Source organism: Bos indicus x Bos taurus, chromosome 1, assembly GCF_003369695.1.
Source record: "Bos indicus x Bos taurus breed Angus x Brahman F1 hybrid chromosome 1, Bos_hybrid_MaternalHap_v2.0, whole genome shotgun sequence".
NCBI classification, from domain to species: Eukaryota; Metazoa; Chordata; class Mammalia; order Artiodactyla; family Bovidae; genus Bos; species Bos indicus x Bos taurus.
This window is the reverse complement of record NC_040076.1, coordinates 145,260,126-145,276,270: the sequence shown is the minus strand read 5'-3', so window position 1 is coordinate 145,276,270 and position 16,145 is coordinate 145,260,126. Positions and strand designations below refer to the sequence as shown.

Genomic DNA, 16,145 nt, shown 5'->3' with positions numbered 1-16,145 from the left:
TTAATAAGAAGCCTGGCGCAGGGAGGGCCCTGATTGGGGAATAAAGGCCCCGCCAGCCTCCTTCCCACCTCTGCTGGTGCAAGGAGCGTCTGGGTCAGGGTTTGGACCATGTCCCGGCTGGTGGAATGTGTCCCCAACTTCTCAGAGGGGAACAATCAGGAGGTGAGGGCCTGGGGGTGGCCAGGGCAGTGCAGGGGGCTTGGGGCCAGGAGGGCAAGGCTTGGGCTGGAGCCTGGGGACTGTCTTTTCTGGAAAGGGTGAGGAAGGAGCAGCGGGTGGGCAACCAGTCAGGGGTCCTGGTCCAGGTCTGGGCAGGTCGTTTGGCCTCTCGGGTGATGGTGGAGCACCGGAAGGCTGACCCACACAGTTGTTTGAGGGTCCTTGTGTGGGGCACAGTCTCCCCTCCCCCACCTGTCCTTATCCCCAGGTTATCTGCAGGAAACAAGTCACAGAGCACTGGGCAGGCCTTCCTACTGCCTCAGGAGCTTCTGGGCTGCCTGGAGGCCGGGGCCCCGACCCTCTGTGACCTTGGCCTGTAGTCACCTTCTAGGGGCCCTGGCAGCCCCCCACCCAGTTCTGCTCCCTGCCTCAGTTTCTCCCCATGGGGCTGCCTGTCGCTGTTCCCAGATGCCGAGAGCCAGCTCTTGGCCCTGTGTCTGGGTGGGGACAGGACAGACTGGGCCCCAGCAGCTCCTGTGCCCTCCTCCTCTCGGGGAGACGGAGGCGCAGGCCCGGCTTCACACCCAGGTGATTGATGCCATCGCTCGAGCAGTGGCCCAGACCCCGGGCTGCACGCTGCTGGACGTGGACGCTGGCCCCTCCACCAACCGCACTGTCTACACCTTCGTGGGGTGCCCTGAGGACGTAGTGGAGGGGGCCCTGAATGCTGCCCGCACTGCCCACCGGCTCATCGACATGAGCCGGCACAGAGGTGAGGGCGGGGGAGGGCGGCCTGCCTTGCGCTCAGGACTTGCAGAGGGCAAGGGGCCAACAGGCTCGCTGGATGCTCCTTTGACCCCGTTTACATTTCAGGGGCCCAAGAGTGGCCGGCAGCAAGGTGCTCACACTCTGCACGGGCCCTGGGTATGGGGGACAGAGCCCTATCTGTCAACAGCCCACAAACCAAACACATTCTTTGGGCGGCAGTGTCAAAGGTCAATGGACACATGGGGAACTGGTCAAAGGGCAAGGTCTCTGGCCTCTCACAGAGTGGGAGGGAATTCATGAGTGATTCCAACTGGTGAAGGGCAACCGAGGCTTTATCTCAGAGAAGCTGCCTGGGGGAGGGGATGATGTGGGACTACCATCTGGGGGACCGCCTGGGGGGAGGGGACATGGGGTTGTCATCTGGGGAGCTGCCTGGGGGGAGGGGACTTAGGGCTGCCATCTGGGGGGCTGCTTGGGGGGAGGGGACGTGGGGCTGCCATCTAGGGGGCTGCTTGAGGGGAGGGGATGTGGGGCTGCCATCTGGGGGGCTGCCTGGGGGAGGGGACGTGGGGCTGCCATCTGGGGGGCTGCTTGGGGGGAGGGGACGTGGGGCTGCCATCTAGGGGGCTGCTTGAGGGGAGGGGATGTGGGGCTGCCATCTGGGGGGCTGCCTGGGGGAGGGGACGTGGGGCTGCCATCTGGGGGGCTGCTTGAGGGGAGGGGATGTGGGGCTGCCATCTGGGGGGCTGCCTGGGGGAGGGGACGTGGGGCTGCCATCTGGGGGGCTGCTTGGGGGGAGGGGACGTGGGGCTGCCATCTAGGGGGCTGCTTGAGGGGAGGGGATGTGGGGCTGCCATCTGGGGGGCTGCCTGGGGGAGGGGACGTGGGGCTGCCATCTGGGGGGCTGCTTGAGGGGAGGGGATGTGGGGCTGCCATCTGGGGGGCTGCCTGGGGGAGGGGACATGGGGCTGCCATCTGGGGGGCCGCCTGGGGGAGGGGACGTGGGGCTGCCATCTGGGGGGCTGCCTGGGGGAGGGGGAGTGGGGCTGCCGTCTGGGGGGCCGCCTGGGGGAGGGGGCGTGGGGCTGCCGTCTGGGGAGCCGCCTGGGGGGAGGGGGCGTGGGGCTGCCATCTGGGGAGCCGCCTGGGGGGAGGGGGCGTGGGGCTGCCGTCTGGCCGTGGGCTGCTGGCCTGCAGTGGGACTCGGCTTCTGAGGACACCCTGTAGGGCAGCAGGGTGGAGGAGTCCACTCCCTGAGAGCGCAGATGGTAGCTAGGGAGGGGGAGGGGTTAGCCACCGACAGGCCACAGTGCTCAGTCTGCCTCTCTGGGGCCCTGTGGTCAGTCTGAATGTGCGCAGAAGGAGCCGGAGGGCGGTGTTCTGCACCTAGGCCCCCCTTCCTCAGCCCCATCTCTGTGTAGGGGAGCACCCCCGGATGGGTGCCCTGGACGTGTGCCCCTTCATCCCAGTGAGGGGCGTCACCATGGACGAGTGTGTGCTGTGTGCCCAGGCCTTTGGCCAGCGGCTGGCAGAGGAGCTGGGTGTGCCAGGTGAGAGCCCAGGGCGGGCGGCCCCTCCTCACCTCAGCTCAACAGCAGCAGCACCAGGCACCCTGTGAGGGTCTCTGCTCTTACATCCTTAAAAATGCAGATTTTAAGGGAAAAAAACCCTACCATGCCGGTTTTTGACAGGTAGGAGTATGTCCCCCTTCTCCTGTGATGAGAACCTGTGGGGACAGGGTCCCAGCCGTCAGGGAGCTGGCAGACCCTCAGCCTTGCTTGGCAGTGGGCTTGAGTAGTGGCTCCGTGAAGGGCTTGAGCAAGATGGACAGACAGAAAGCCCTTAACAGTCTCTTTGGGGAATTAAATCAAGGCAAGCCCAGCACACACAACAGGTGGACACCTGAGAGGCCAGCTGCAGGTCCGGGCCCTGCCTGTGGGCTGATGGGCCGACTTGGGCATGGGTCTCCTGTCTCGTGCGGGTGTCGGGAGCTGGCGGTGAGCTTTGTTTTCTCTCCTCCACATTCCATGTTTTGTTCAGTGAAAATGCACTTTGGAGAGAAACATGAATATCCTTCCAGACCCGAGTGCCTGCTCCCAACTCTTGTGGGTGGACAATGGCTTTTTCTGGGGCATCAGAGCCTGGGCAGTGGGGGTGGGGCCTGCCCTGCCCCTGGGTGGGCAGAGGAGGGTTCCTGCCCATACAGAGTGCCCATCAGGGACCACCCACACCCACTCGACGGGGCACAGAGATGGGGGCTGCCAGCAAGACGGAGCTGCAGGAACGGGGTCCTGCAATGCTCGCCGCCGGGGGCCTGACTTGCCAGGTCCCTTTGCAGTGTACCTCTATGGTGAGGCGGCACGGATGACCAGCCGCCAGTCCCTGCCAGCCATCCGGGCCGGGGAGTACGAGGCCCTCCCTGAGAAGGTGCCGTGCCCCCTCATCAGGGGGCGGTCTGGGCTGGGCCCTCCTCCCCCCTTCCCTCACCCGCCCGTCTCCCCACAGCTCAAGCAGGCCGAGTGGGCACCCGACTTCGGGCCCAGCTCCTTCATTCCCAGCTGGGGGGCCACCGCCACAGGGGCACGGAAGTTCCTCCTGGCATTCAACATCAACCTGCTCAGCACCAAGGAGCAGGCGCACCGCATCGCCCTCAATCTCCGTGAGCAGGGTCGTGGGAAGGACCAGGTAGGCGGCACCTGCAGTCCCATGAGGCCTGGCCTGTCCCTGTTGCATCTCGAGGGCTCCCAGAGAGGGTCAAGGCTGGGCACCATGTGTGGACCCACTGGCCACAGGTCCTGCCCACTTCGGTGTCCATGCCGTGTGGGACTGGCAGGGTGAGGGTTCCAGGGTTTGAGGTTCGGGAGCAGGTCTTTCGGAGAAGGCAATGGCACCCCACTCCAGTACTCTTGCCTGGAAAATCCCATGGACAGAGGAGCCTGGTAGGCTGCAGTCCATGGGGTCGATAAGAGTCGGACACAACTGAATGACTTCACTTTCACTTTTCACTTTCATGCATTGGAGAAGGAAATGGCAACCCACTCCAGTGTTCTTGCCTGGAGAATCTCAGGGATGGGGGAGCCTGATGGGCTGCGGTCTATGGGGTCGCACAGAGTTGGACACAACTGAAGCGACTTAGCAGCAGCAGCAGCAGCAGCAGGTCTTTAAGGACATTTTCCATGGAAGCAGCAGGTCTACAGCTGTGGCCAACATACTGCAGCATTTCCATGCTGATAGGAAAACAGGCATTCCTGAGCCCCAGGTATCCCCAGGTACCCCAGGTGCCCTGACCCACTAAGTCTGTTACAGGAACTCCCACCTAATTTGAGCACCACTTCTGCAGAAACTTTGCGTTGGACACAGGTAGACAAAGACACACCTGTGAAGGAGGCCCTGCTCCTCACCTGTCAGCCTCCGCCCCCAGAGACCTGGGCCTGGCTTCTTTCCCAAACACTCAGCCATCGGCAAGCACAGCACAAAAGCATGGCAACTCCCCAGTCCTTCTCTGTGCTCTGCTGAGGTCAGAAGTCAGAGGTCCCCCCCGAGGGGGAGTGAGTGCCCCAAGGAGCAAGGGCTGCAAGCTGGCCTCTGGGGCAGGGGTGGGATGGGAGGAAGGAGCCAGGCCCAGGACAAGGACGTGGGTGGAATGCTGGCCAGGCAGCAGGGCCTGGTCTGAGCCTGGACCCTGTGTGGGGTGAGCCGCTGTTGGGGGCTCTGCTTCTGGTGGTGGGCAGGCCCCTCCCATGCTCAGATGAGAGGCCGGGAGAGCAAGGCGAGGAGGAGACCAGCCACACGGCACAGTTTTCAGGCCACGGCCTGCCTTGTCCCTGTGTCTGGGGCAGAAGGGAGACCCTGGGCCAGCTGAGGGGATGCAGGGGGAGGGGACTGTCAGTGCGGGGTGCCAGGAGAGGCAGGGCCGGGCTGGGTAAGCCTTGTCCTCCGCAGCCAGGACGCCTGAGCAAGGTGCAGGGCATCGGCTGGTACCTGGATGAGAAGAACCTGGCTCAGGTGTCCATGAACCTCCTGGACTTTGAAGTCACAGGGCTGCACACCGTCTATGAGGAGACCTGCAGAGAAGCCCAGGTGAGCGGGGCAGGTCCTCCCCATATTCCCAAACCCAGCTGCCTGGGCACTGATGCCTCGATCTCCGACCTCTGCTCTCCGCCCTCTGCAGGAGCTGAGCCTCCCAGTGGTGGGCTCGCAGCTGGTGGGCCTGGTGCCTCTGAAAGCCCTGCTGGATGCGGCCACCTTCTACTGCGAGCAGGAGAATCTGTTCCTCCTGGAGGAGGAGCAGCGGCTCAGGCTGGTGGGCAGGGCCCGTGCGGGTGGGGCTGGAGCTGGGGGGCTGGGGGTCCTGAGAGCAGGGCGGCTGCTCCAGGTACCTGCTCCCCAGGCCCGGGTTCCTGTCCATGTGGCCTCCTACTTCTCCTTCTTTGTTTTATTGTCTGTGTCTGCAAGTCGAGATCACATTTTTCACTTGGTAGATACTGTTGGGGTTTTCTCTATGACCTAAAATATATTCAGTCTTGTGAAACTTCTGTGAGAGGGGGTGCCTGGGCTCAGTCGGATGGAGGGACTTGCCCCTCCTCTGGTCCTGACCCGTCCAGATTTGGGGATGTGAGTCTAGCCTCCGTGGGCTATTCAGCACGTGGTTCCTGTGGTCCTGGGTCCCTCTAGCCAGCTCTGGCGGTAGCCAGCTTTTGCCATCCTGTTGCTCTGGCCTCAGGGTGGTTCTGTTTTGAAGGTATTTCTTAAAATGAGCACATGACTGGATTTCTCTGAGAGTTTTTGTCTTTTGGTTGTTGGGTTTATCCTTTTGTATTTACTAATCTAGCAGATATGCTTGGACTTGCTTTGGTCCTGTTTTTAGGCAGAGAGGATGTGGTTTCCTTCCGGTTACATGGAGGCAATATAATGTGTGTATGCAACTCTGTGTCCAGCTCTGTGACCCCATGGACGGTAGCCCACCAGGCTCCTCTGTCCTTGGGGATTCTCCAGGCAAGAATGCTGGAGTGGGTTGCCATGCCCTCCTCCAGGGGATCTTCCCAACCCAGGGATTGAACCACATCTCCTGGGTCTTTTGCATTGCAGGTGGATTCTTTACTGCTGAGTCATCGGGAAAGCCCGTAACTTAACGTATTCATCTCCATTTTTGATTTATTAAGTTAAACTCTATCTAAATGTATCAATGTGATTTGTCAATTTTTATCAGTTCAGGTACCACAAAGATATTCGGTTCTAGGCCATTGCAAATAAATCAAATATCCCAATAAAGCCACTCACATGATTTTCTGGTTTCCTGGTATATATAAAAGTTATATTCATACTAGACTATAGTCTGTTAAGTGTGCAATATCATTGTGTCTAAAAAAACTGTGCACATACTTAAAAGTACTTTATTGCTAAAAAAAAAAAAAAAAGCTAACCTTCTTCTGAGTTTTCAGAGAGTTGTGATTTTAATGCTGGTGGAGGGTTTGAAATACTGTGAGAATTACCAAAATGTGACACAGAGACACACTGTGAGCAAATGTTGTTGGAAAAAGGGCGCCTATAGACTTGTTTGAAGCAGCGTTGCTACAAAATTTGTCCAAAACTCACTGTCTGTGAGCCTTGAGGTCTGTGATCTGCAGGCTGCTTGCTGTGCACATGAGAAAGTAACTCTCGATGTTTACCCCCATCTTTTCTCCTTTCTCTGCTGCTGCTGCTAAGTCGCCTCAGTCGTGTCTGACTCTGTTCGACCCCATAGACGGCAGCCCAATAGACTCCGCTGCTCCTGGGATTCTCCAGGCAAGAACACTGGAGTGGGTTGCCATTTCCTTCTCCAATGCAGGAAAGTGAAAAGTGAAAGTGAAGTCGCTCAGTCGTGTCCGATTCTTAGAGACCTCATGGACTACTGCCTACCAGGCTCCTCCGTCCATGGGATTTTCCAGGCGAGAGTACTGGAGTGGGGTGCCATTGCCTTCTCATCTCCCTTCTCTAGTTCCTGGTTTTTTAGAGCTGTGTCATTTTTTTTTTTTTAGGGAGTTGGTTCTTTTAAATATTTTTTCAGCTTTTAAAATTATGGTAAAATACACATGACATAAAATTTCCCATCTTAGCCATATTTAAGCGTGCTGGTCAGTGGTGTTAAGGACGTTTATAAAGTTGTGCGGCCATCACCGCCATCCAGGATGGGGTTTCCAGTTTCTCTGAAAGGTACTGTCAGAAAGGTATCGCTCACACTGTCCCCGCCAGTCACCGGCAGTGCTCCATGTCACGGCACCGTCTTCCCGCCCTGGACTTGGGCTGTGCCCCCTTCAGTGTCTTTAGTTCCTTTCAGCATGTTTTGTAGGTCTCATTGCAGTCTTTCACCTCCTTGGTGAAGTTAATTAATCCCTGAGTGTTTCTTTTTTTTTTGGCTGCTACTGAAAACGGAATTGTTTTCGTAATTTGTTCTTCAGCGTTCATTGTCAGTGTTCAGAAATGCACTGATCTTTGTGGGTTGACTTTGCATCCTGCTACCTCGCTGAATTCATTTGTTAGTTCTCGGTGGTTAACTTTCCAAGTTTGCACAGTATACTCACTCCTTTAGCTCTTAATCGGTGTTAGAATGTCTCTTGACTCTTGGTGAAGAAAGACAAGAAAATCAGTGCACTGTGTGAGCTGTCATTGCTGGTCCAGACTTAAACTGCTTAGTCGTTATTTGTACATTGTCCGAAGTATACCACTTACCTTCTGTAACCACATCACATGAATTAAATATACATGGATATTTAAGCTTGGTTCTGTGCTTAAGTGAGTCACTGTGCATCTCCGTCCTTTCTCTGTTGCCTAGATTTCACAGTCAAGCAGGTTTTTGAAGAAAGGCTCAAGGGGGCTTTATTCTGTAGGTTCTGGTGTGTTTGGGAATGTCTGTGTGACTTTATTCTTTTGAAACAGTAGGACAATCAAAGAGCTTCCCTGGTGGCTCAGTGGTAAATAACCCACGTGACAATGCAGGAGACTCAGAGACACGGGTTGGATCTCTGGGTCAGGAAGATCCCCTGAAGAAGGGAATGGCCACCCGCTCCAATATCCTTGCTGGAAAATCCCACAGACAGAGGAGCCTGGTGGGTCCTAGAGGTCCACGGGGTTGCAAAGACACAACTTAGTAACTAAACAACAACAACGATAAAGGAGAACCAACACCTCCAGTCGCTTGGTTTTCTCCTGAGGATGTTGCAGGCACATCTTGGACCCTTTGGAGTAAATGTTGCTGTGTGTATGGTGGTGGAGTCTACGGCCGCCTGGTGACTTCCACACCCCTGCTGACCGGTTCTTTCTCCCTGGTGCTTGACAAACTGTCTTTATCCTTGAAATTCAGTAACTCTGCCATATATGTCTTGGTGTTGATTATTCTGCATCAGTTTTTCTTTAGAGCAGGGTTCTGTGTGATTTACAGATTCATTCTTGTTCAGTTTCAGGAATATTTTCTTTAATATTTTTGATTCAGTGTTTGGTTCTTTCACTTTGCAGACACAGTCACTCCATGGTAGCATTTTCTTCTTCCATATATCCTGTTTTTTTCTATACTTTCTCTCCATTTCCCCCCTCTCCATTTGCTGTGGTTTTCTCAGGCCTCACTTCTTAATCACTTATGTACTTTATAGCTGGGTTTGTTCTCTTTCTGGCCATTACAAAGTTCTGTGTTACTTTATTTTGAGGTAATTCTTGCTCACGGAAGAGGTCCGCACATAGTATCAGGAGTTGCTTTATTCCCTCCAGATTCACCTACTGTTATTTTGCATCATTTTCTGTATCTCTCTTTCTCTACAGTCATGCACAATCACACTTGTTTCTGGACCATTTCAGAGTAGACTGAAGACACTGTGCCCTTTATGCCTCGTTTATTCAGAGTGTATTTGTCTAGATCAAGGACATTCTGTTATATAACCACAGTGCAATGATCAAAATCAGGAAATTCAGCACAGTACGATCTGCTCTAATCTGCAGACTGTAATCAAATCATGTCAGTGTCTCCCTCTCCTGGCTCCACCCCAGACCAGGAGTGGGTCCACGTGCCTTGTCTTTTATGGCCCTTAATCTGGACCAGGGCCCCAGTTCTCCCTGTCCTTCCTTGACCATGATGGGCTGTGAGCACTGCTTGCTGGGTGCTGGTCTGACCTTTCTCAGGGCTGGGCGTGCTTGTGTGTTTCTGGCAAGAGCAGCACAGAAGTGATGGGGTGTCCCCCTCAGGGCGTTCGCTACCTGGGTCCCCTTGTTGAAGTGGTATCTCCAACCCAGGGTTATCACTGTGGTGTTCCTATTTTTCCTATTGTTGTTAATAAGCACTCCCTGGGGCGACAGTTGAAGACATGTAAATACTTTGTGCTTCTTGAAATCCAGCCTCAAGAATCTCCCTCCTCCATCCTTTTTCCACTTTCACCTCTCCCACATCTATTTATCGTTTATTAACATGTTTGATGCTCTCTATTGCTTCTTTAAACCATAGTATTTTATATTCTTTATCTGGAAGTTCTGAGATCTGCATTCTTTGAAGGTCTGGCTCTCCAAACTATCATGCCTGCTGACACGCGTAGTGATGCTTTTTCTGGTGCTTTGGGAGTTCGGGCTGTGCGCCTGGGTTTCTTCTGTGGTTTTTTGGTCATGCCTAGTTGCTCAGTCATGTCCGACTCTGTGCGACCCCCTGACTGTAGCCCGTCAGTCTTCTCTGACCGTGGGATTCTCCAGGCAAGAATATTGGAGTGGGTTGCCATTTCCTGCTCCAAGGGATCTTCCTGAATTCTTGGTCACGGGTTTAAACTCGTGTTGCCTCAGGCAGGTGCTTGCGCCCTGTAGATGAGCCTCTTGTTTGGGCTTTGGAGCCACACAGAGGAGAATTCTGGGTGAGCCGTGGCCTCTCTCCCTCTCAGGTTACAATTCCCAGGAAAGATATTTTCTGGGGCTTCACCATCTGGGGGCTTCACCAAACGTAAGTCTCAGACTGGAAAGACTGAGACTTTCCTGTGAAGGGTGGCTCTCCCCAAATTCATCCTTGGAGATGTTGTCTTCCAGGGGTCTCCCGTCTGACCCCTGCTCCTGAGAGATGGCTCAGGCGTCTCCGGGTGAACCCAGCTCCAGGGCAGGGAGAGCTTCTGGGCACTTCTGGCCGTGGATGGTTTCCTTTACTTTCTTCCAGGCTTGTGGGTGCTAAAGTCCATTCTGACAGTTCTGTTCCTCTTTCTGAGGTTTTCTGCAGCATCCTCTGGGAGACCTCGGGCCATCCCTGGCTCTCAACTTGTCCCGTACTCGTCGCTTTCTGTTCCGTGTAGAATGTGTCCCCATGTGGCTCAGAGGGGCTGGGACTGTGTTGCCAGCATCAGCACCATGATGTGTCCTTAAAGCATCTTTAGGTGAAAGAAATTCCTCTCTGATATGGGGAATTCCTTTCATCAAAAGGATATTTCCAACTTTGTTTTGAAGTTGGGTAAACTTCACTTTTTGTCACACATCAAGGGTCATAGCTGGGCTGCTCACGCAGCTCTGGGCCTTTGAGAGCCAGAGCCACTGACTCCCAGGAGCTGGAACCCCATCCAGGAGGCAGTTGTCTCGGCCCCTTTCCAGCACAGGCTCTCGAGTGGGGAGGACGGGTCACGCTGGGCCCGGGTCTCCCTGGGGCAATGCAGTGGGTGGAGTCCAGGGCCCGGCAGGGCATCTGCCTCGAAGGGCTTCTGTCTGCAGGGCTGCTGGTGTGTGTGTGTGTGTGTGTGTGTGTGGCAGCTGTGTCCCTGCAAGCTCCACACCAGGGCCAGGGAGCACCCCCACAGGTGGCAGGGGTGGGACCTGGGCTCAAGGGGAACCCCAGTCACCAGGCCCTCTTCCAGGTGGTGAACCGGCTGGGCCTGGACTCCCTGTCCCCCTTCAACCCCAAGGAGCGGATCATCGAGTGAGCAGCCCCCAGCCCCCACCCCTGTGCAGAGACCCCCTCGGTTGTCCAGAGCTCTGCTCCATCGCTAAGTGTAGGGCTGGGGGCTTGTTGGGGGGCCCAGTGAGGCCCCAACAGGTCCCACTCGGTCCTCACACAGCTCCTGACTGGTCACAGCTGCTTTCGGGGTGGCTGCTCTGCAAACAGGGCCCATATCCCCTTCCCTGTGCTGTTGCGAGCCAGGGACCGCCCCCGCCCCCGCCCCTGCCAGTCCCACCTTTCTAGCCTAGAAGTAATGACCAAGGACCCTCCGACATAGACCCTAGCCCACCCCAACCCTGGCCCCCCTGACCGCCCCTGCCTCGCAGGTACCTGGTCCCCCAGGACGGGCCCGAGCAAAGCCTGGTGGACCAGCCCCTGCGCGCTTTCATCCGGGCCGTGGGTGCCCGCTCGGCAGCCCCGGGGGGCGGCTCTGTGGCCGCAGCCAGTGCAGCCATGGTGAGTGGGGCCCGGGGCGAGGAGGTGGGGTAGGAGGTGGGGTGGGCGGTGGGGGTCGGGGAGCCCGGCCCGGGGCTGGTCCCATGATCAGCGCGTTCTCCCCAGGGCGCCGCCCTGGCCTCCATGGCCGGCCTGATGACCTATGGGCGGCGCCAGTTCGAGCACCTGGACGTGACCATGCGCCGCCTGATCCCGCCCTTCCGCGCCGCCGTGGCTGAGCTGACTGCGATGGTGGACGCCGACGCCCGGGCCTTTGAGGCCTACCTGGTGTGTGTGCAGGCGGGCCGTCTCCACTGGCCCTACGGAGCAGGACCTGAGGGACAGTGGGGTCAGTGGACAGTGATGGGGGGTCTCCAGAGGAGAGAAAGGTGGTCCAAGGTCATGGGGGTGAGGGGCAGATTGCCATTAGCACAGACGTCTGGAGACCAGGGGGCCTGGAGGGAGGGGACAGTGGTCTGGCTGCTCTTGGGTTGAGCCCAGCAGGTGTGACCCCAGGTCGGAGTCTCTGCAGGGCTGGGGGACGGGGGAGAGGAGGACACCTGCCCTGAGGGTCAGCCAGGCTCAGCGTCCCCCTGCCCAGCTCCCTGCGTCCTGCTGATGAGCCGACACCCAGACCCGCAGATGCTGGAGGAAGACCAGGTCCTCAGGGAAGAGCTCTGGTCCCAAAAGTGTGGGAACAGAAATCTTTACATGGTAACACAGTCAGTCACAGTGTCAGCGATCAGAGAAGACAGACAGTTCAGCGACAGACGGAAAGGGCCCCAGGAGCTGGGAGGCTAGATCCAGACCTCCCTTGTTCGGGAGGGCCTGGAGGAGGGGTGTCCGTCAGACCTGGGTGGAGGTCAGAGGACTCACAGGAAGGTCTAGGTGTGAGTTCAAGGTCAAGAAGCCCCAGGTGTGTGTGAGAGCAGAGCCAGCAGGGGACACAGGAGAGGAGGGAAGGGGGGTGCTTGGACCCCGCCGGGGAGGAGGGCCTGCTGGGGAAGGTGTGAGCTCCAGGCCGACACCAGTGCTCGGAGCCACCTTGGGGCAAGACCTGGTATGGGGGTGGATGGTGCTCTGGGCACGCTTGGGGTGGAGGCCACGGGTCAGCCCTGCTGCGGGGTTTGGGCCGAGTCTAGGCTGCACCTGGGCCCCTGGGTGGACAGCTGGCCTCTGTCACTGGGCCTCAGTGGATGGCTGTGTGAGTGACTCGGGGGAGGCTTTCGCCCCGGGGTGAGTGTGTTTCCTGCATGAAGGATGCCGCCTGGTGGCCCTTGCAGAGCTTCCGTGGGTGGGGTGCCTGGAGTGGTCCTCCCGAGGTCCCCTGACAACGTGGCCATCCGACCTGGAGGTCGCGTGAGCCTCTTGGTGCGTCTCACATGGGCGGGGCAGTGGGAGGAGCAGTTTCATACTTCCTGGAAGGAGGCCTGCGTTGTATGTCGCCCTCGGGGGTCGGGGGACACGGCCTGAGCCTTTATGCTGGTCTCTGGGGTCGCACAGTTGCCTCCCCTGGAGTGGGTGGGGAAGACTGGTGCTGGAGCCCTCACTCCCCTCCGGCCCCCTCTCCAGTCCCTCACAGGTGGCCCTCCATCTGTAATCCACAGATGCAAACTTGGAGGTGGTGGGCGCTGTGTTAGGCCCCCGCCCTCCCCAGGCTCCCAGTCCCCTTGTCACAGTCCCTCACCCCGCTGTGTTTCTGTGCTTGCTCTGGCAGAAAGCGACAAAACTGCCCAAGAACACACCTGAGGACAAGGACAGGTGAGTGCAGCGAAATCCCTGGTACTGGTCAGCCCCCCCGGGTGTGCTGTGGCTGAACAACGATTTCCCTGTGGTCCCCAGCCTGGTTCCGTGGGCTCCTCGAGGAGCCATTGGGTAGGGACTGGGAGTGTCTGGGCGCCCCGGGATCTGACCGCCAATGCCCTTGCTTACAGACGTGCGGCCGCCCTGCAGGAGGGGCTGAGGCAGGCGGTGGCTGTGCCCTTGGCGCTGGCAGAAACGGTGGCCTCACTGTGGCCGGCACTGCGAGAGCTGGCCCTGTGTGTGAACCTGGCCTGCAGGTCAGACCTGCAGGTACGTGGCAGGGCCCTGCTGCCGGTGCAGAGTGAAGGGTCAGTGGGCGTCACAGCTGCTCACTGAGCCAGCAGACTTGAGTGCTCGCAGGGTGTCTCAGTCCATCTCAGCCTGCAGGGCCGGCTCTGCTAAGATCTTGTTCAAGGTCACACAGCAGAGGCAGACACTTGAGTGTGCTCCAGAGTCCACCTCTGACTGTCCCCTCAGGCCCCAGCCGCCCTCCTCCCCATCGGCCCCTCTCCCAGAAACCCCAGGTGCTCGCAGAAATGCATGCACGCCCTGTCTGTAGCTTCTGCACGGAGGCCTGGGACAAGGGCCATCACACCCATTGCTGTTTGTCTACAGCCCGATCCGAGGCCCCCAGCCATATGGTCTTTACAGAGAGACACCTGTTTTCAGTGTCTGGTCTTCAGGCCCTAAGGACTGCACCCTCCTTTCCTGGGAGGTGGCTGCCTGTGAGTTGTTAAGAAGGTTCTAGAAGCCGCCTGAGCACAGAGGCCATGATTCCTGCATTCTGGGTCTTCCTGGCCCAGCATGTGCTGCCCATCTCTGTGGCCCCTCAGGGCCTGTAAGCGGCCAGCATGCTGTGCTCGTTGTTAAAGGCCCCCTGTAGCCAGCTCCCGGCTTCCCAGGTGGCTCAGTGGTAAAGACTCTGCCTGCCAATTGAGGAGCCGCAGGTTCCATCCCTGGGTCCGGAAAAGCCCCTGGAGAAGGAAACGGCAGCCCAACCCAGTATTCTTGCCTGGGATTATCCCATGGACAGAGGAGCCTGGTGGGCTACAGTCCATGGGGTCACAAAGAGTTGGACACTGAGTGACTGAGCATGCATCCAGCCTGGGCTAAGCACATCTCCAGCCTGGGCTATGCCTGAGGCATCACTGGGCCGCGGGGTTGGAGTGCCGAAGTCAGCAGGGTGTGGACTGCTGGGTGGTCAGCTGAGGGTGGGCCTCTGAGCACTGGATGGCGCAGGGGCCCTGGGACCCTCCTTGGAGAGGGCCAGGCTTCTGTCCAGTGACTCCAGGCTCCCGAGGGCTGTGTGGATGTTTCCCTGCTCGAGTGACCGGTCAGATTGCCATCTTCAGGGTTGAGGCGTGAGGCCCCCAGGCTATGTCCTGGGCTGAGGAGTGGGCAGGGGGAGGCCTGCTGCCTGCCCCATCACTGCCGGCTGGTTCTGCCTCGTGGCCATTGCAGGTGGCAGCCAAGGCCCTGGAGACAGGTGTGTTTGGTGCATATTTCAACGTGCTCATCAACCTGAAGGATGTCACTGATGACGCGTTTAAGGACCAGGTGAGTGGGGGCGCATGCCAGGCCCACCAAGGGGCCTGGAGGTTGCCTTGGTTCCCACATGTGGGGCCCAGGGGTGCCTGGCTAGCATGTCCTTGAGGGAGGGGTGTGTCTGACGAGACAATCCTCCAGCTGCTGCGGGTGTAAAGGCCTGTCTTGCAGAACGCAGGCTTCAGGGGACAGCTGGGGCCTTCTTTCAGGGTCTCTGTGGGGGCGGGTGGCCTGGGTGCCTGCTGGCACCCCCTCTCTCCCTCCTGGGGGCTCTGGCCAGGGCCAGGTCCCCTGGCTGGGCTGGGCTGCAGCACCAGCAACACGTGGTCTCAGGGAGCAGTTGCTGGCCTGTGCAATTGTCCTGCTTCAGCGTTTGTGACAATTTCACTGTCACTCTTTTTGGAGGAGAATTCACAGAACGTGCAACTCACTATGTTAAATTATACAAGTCAGAGGCAGTTGGCACATCTATGGTTGTGAGACCATCACCTCTATCCAGTGCTGGAACGTTCTCGCCACTCCAAAGGAGGCCCCACAGTAACCCCCATTCCCAGCCCTGGCCACCAACCTGTATTTGTGATTTTGTGGTGATTGTTAAAAAGCGATTTCCTGACTGGGAATGGGAGCAGTAGGGCCAGCCAGTCCCCACCTGCCTCTGTAGCTAAGCTGAGCTCATCATCAGGGAAGGCCCTGTCCATCCCAGGGCATTGAGATAATGCACTAGCCACTCAAGCACTGCCCTTTGGGCTTGGAGGACACAGTCCCGCCTTCAGCAGTGGTGGATAAAGTAGGGAGACTGGGAGGGTGGGAACTGGGCCTTGCTGGCCCCAAATGTCAGGAAAGACAGAGGGACCCCCCCCATCCCCACGAGAGACCTGTGAGGATCTGGAGTTCCAGGTCAGAGGCTCGGGGCCACCCAGAGTGGATAGCCCAGGGAACCGGCAGGGAGGCTGGGCCCGTGGGTGGGTGGCAGGTGAGCAGTGATGACAGCGCTCCTGTGTCTTTAGGTCCGCCGGCGCATCTCCAGCCTCCTGCAAGACGCCCAGACACAGGCAGCCCTGGTGCTGGACGGGCTGGAGGCCCGGCAGGAGTGATGGCTGAGCAGGGAATCGACGGACTCCACTCCCCCTTGCAGCCCCTCCAGACACGTCCTGGGGGCCCAGATGTGGGGGATGTGAGGGGCAAGGATAGGGGGCTGTGAGGAGTGGGCATGGCTGGGGTTGGCAGTGCCAGTAAAGTGATGACACACTGGTGCCTGTGGGGTCCATGTGGGGTGCATGTGGGATACCAATGAGGGGCTTGGGGGAGGTCTGAGCTGAGTGGCAGGAATGGGACCTCGTGATGTGCCAAACATGGGGAGACAAGTGGGAGGGAATGGGGGTGGAACATGAGGTGACCCAGGGTCACAGAGTACCTGGGGTCCTGGGGGCCTGAGCCCCCTTAGTAGGACCCTCAAATCTCATGGAGGGATGAGGGCCATGCTGCCTGATGGACAGGGAATGGCGGGGGATCC

At 58.1% G+C, this 16,145-nt stretch overlaps 1 protein-coding gene across 3 annotated transcripts; it reads left to right on the top strand.

Annotated features, from left to right (window-relative positions):
• Window positions 1-30: 30 nt before the first annotated feature.
• On the top strand, window positions 31-15,886 carry FTCD (formimidoyltransferase cyclodeaminase). Of its 3 annotated transcripts, none has more exons than XM_027548187.1 (14): window positions 31-162; window positions 748-931; window positions 2,349-2,477; window positions 3,266-3,354; window positions 3,433-3,612; window positions 4,870-5,007; window positions 5,099-5,230; window positions 10,767-10,828; window positions 11,176-11,305; window positions 11,411-11,572; window positions 13,002-13,045; window positions 13,219-13,357; window positions 14,549-14,644; window positions 15,640-15,886. In XM_027548187.1, exons 1-14 carry the CDS (start codon window positions 109-111, stop codon window positions 15,724-15,726), a joined length of 1,626 nt encoding a protein of 541 aa, XP_027403988.1. In that variant the 5' UTR covers window positions 31-108; the 3' UTR covers window positions 15,727-15,886. The 3 variants fall into 3 exon arrangements, 2 of the variants coding, with proteins under 2 accessions (XP_027403988.1, XP_027403996.1); XM_027548195.1 differs by having other exon boundaries at window positions 80-162; window positions 773-931; XR_003511998.1 differs by having other exon boundaries at window positions 83-162; window positions 11,411-11,633.
• Window positions 15,887-16,145: the final 259 nt, after the last annotated feature.

Bases quoted from the DNA above. Each gene is read 5' to 3' on its own strand.
- FTCD (XM_027548187.1), top strand. From the start codon at position 109: ATGTCCCGGCTGGTGGAATGTGTCCCCAACTTCTCAGAGGGGAACAAT. The intron at 3,613-4,869 runs GTAGGCGGCACC...TGTCCTCCGCAG, and splicing joins AGGGTCGTGGGAAGGACCAG to CCAGGACGCCTGAGCAAGGT. The intron at 14,645-15,639 runs GTGAGTGGGGGC...CTGTGTCTTTAG, and splicing joins ATGACGCGTTTAAGGACCAG to GTCCGCCGGCGCATCTCCAG.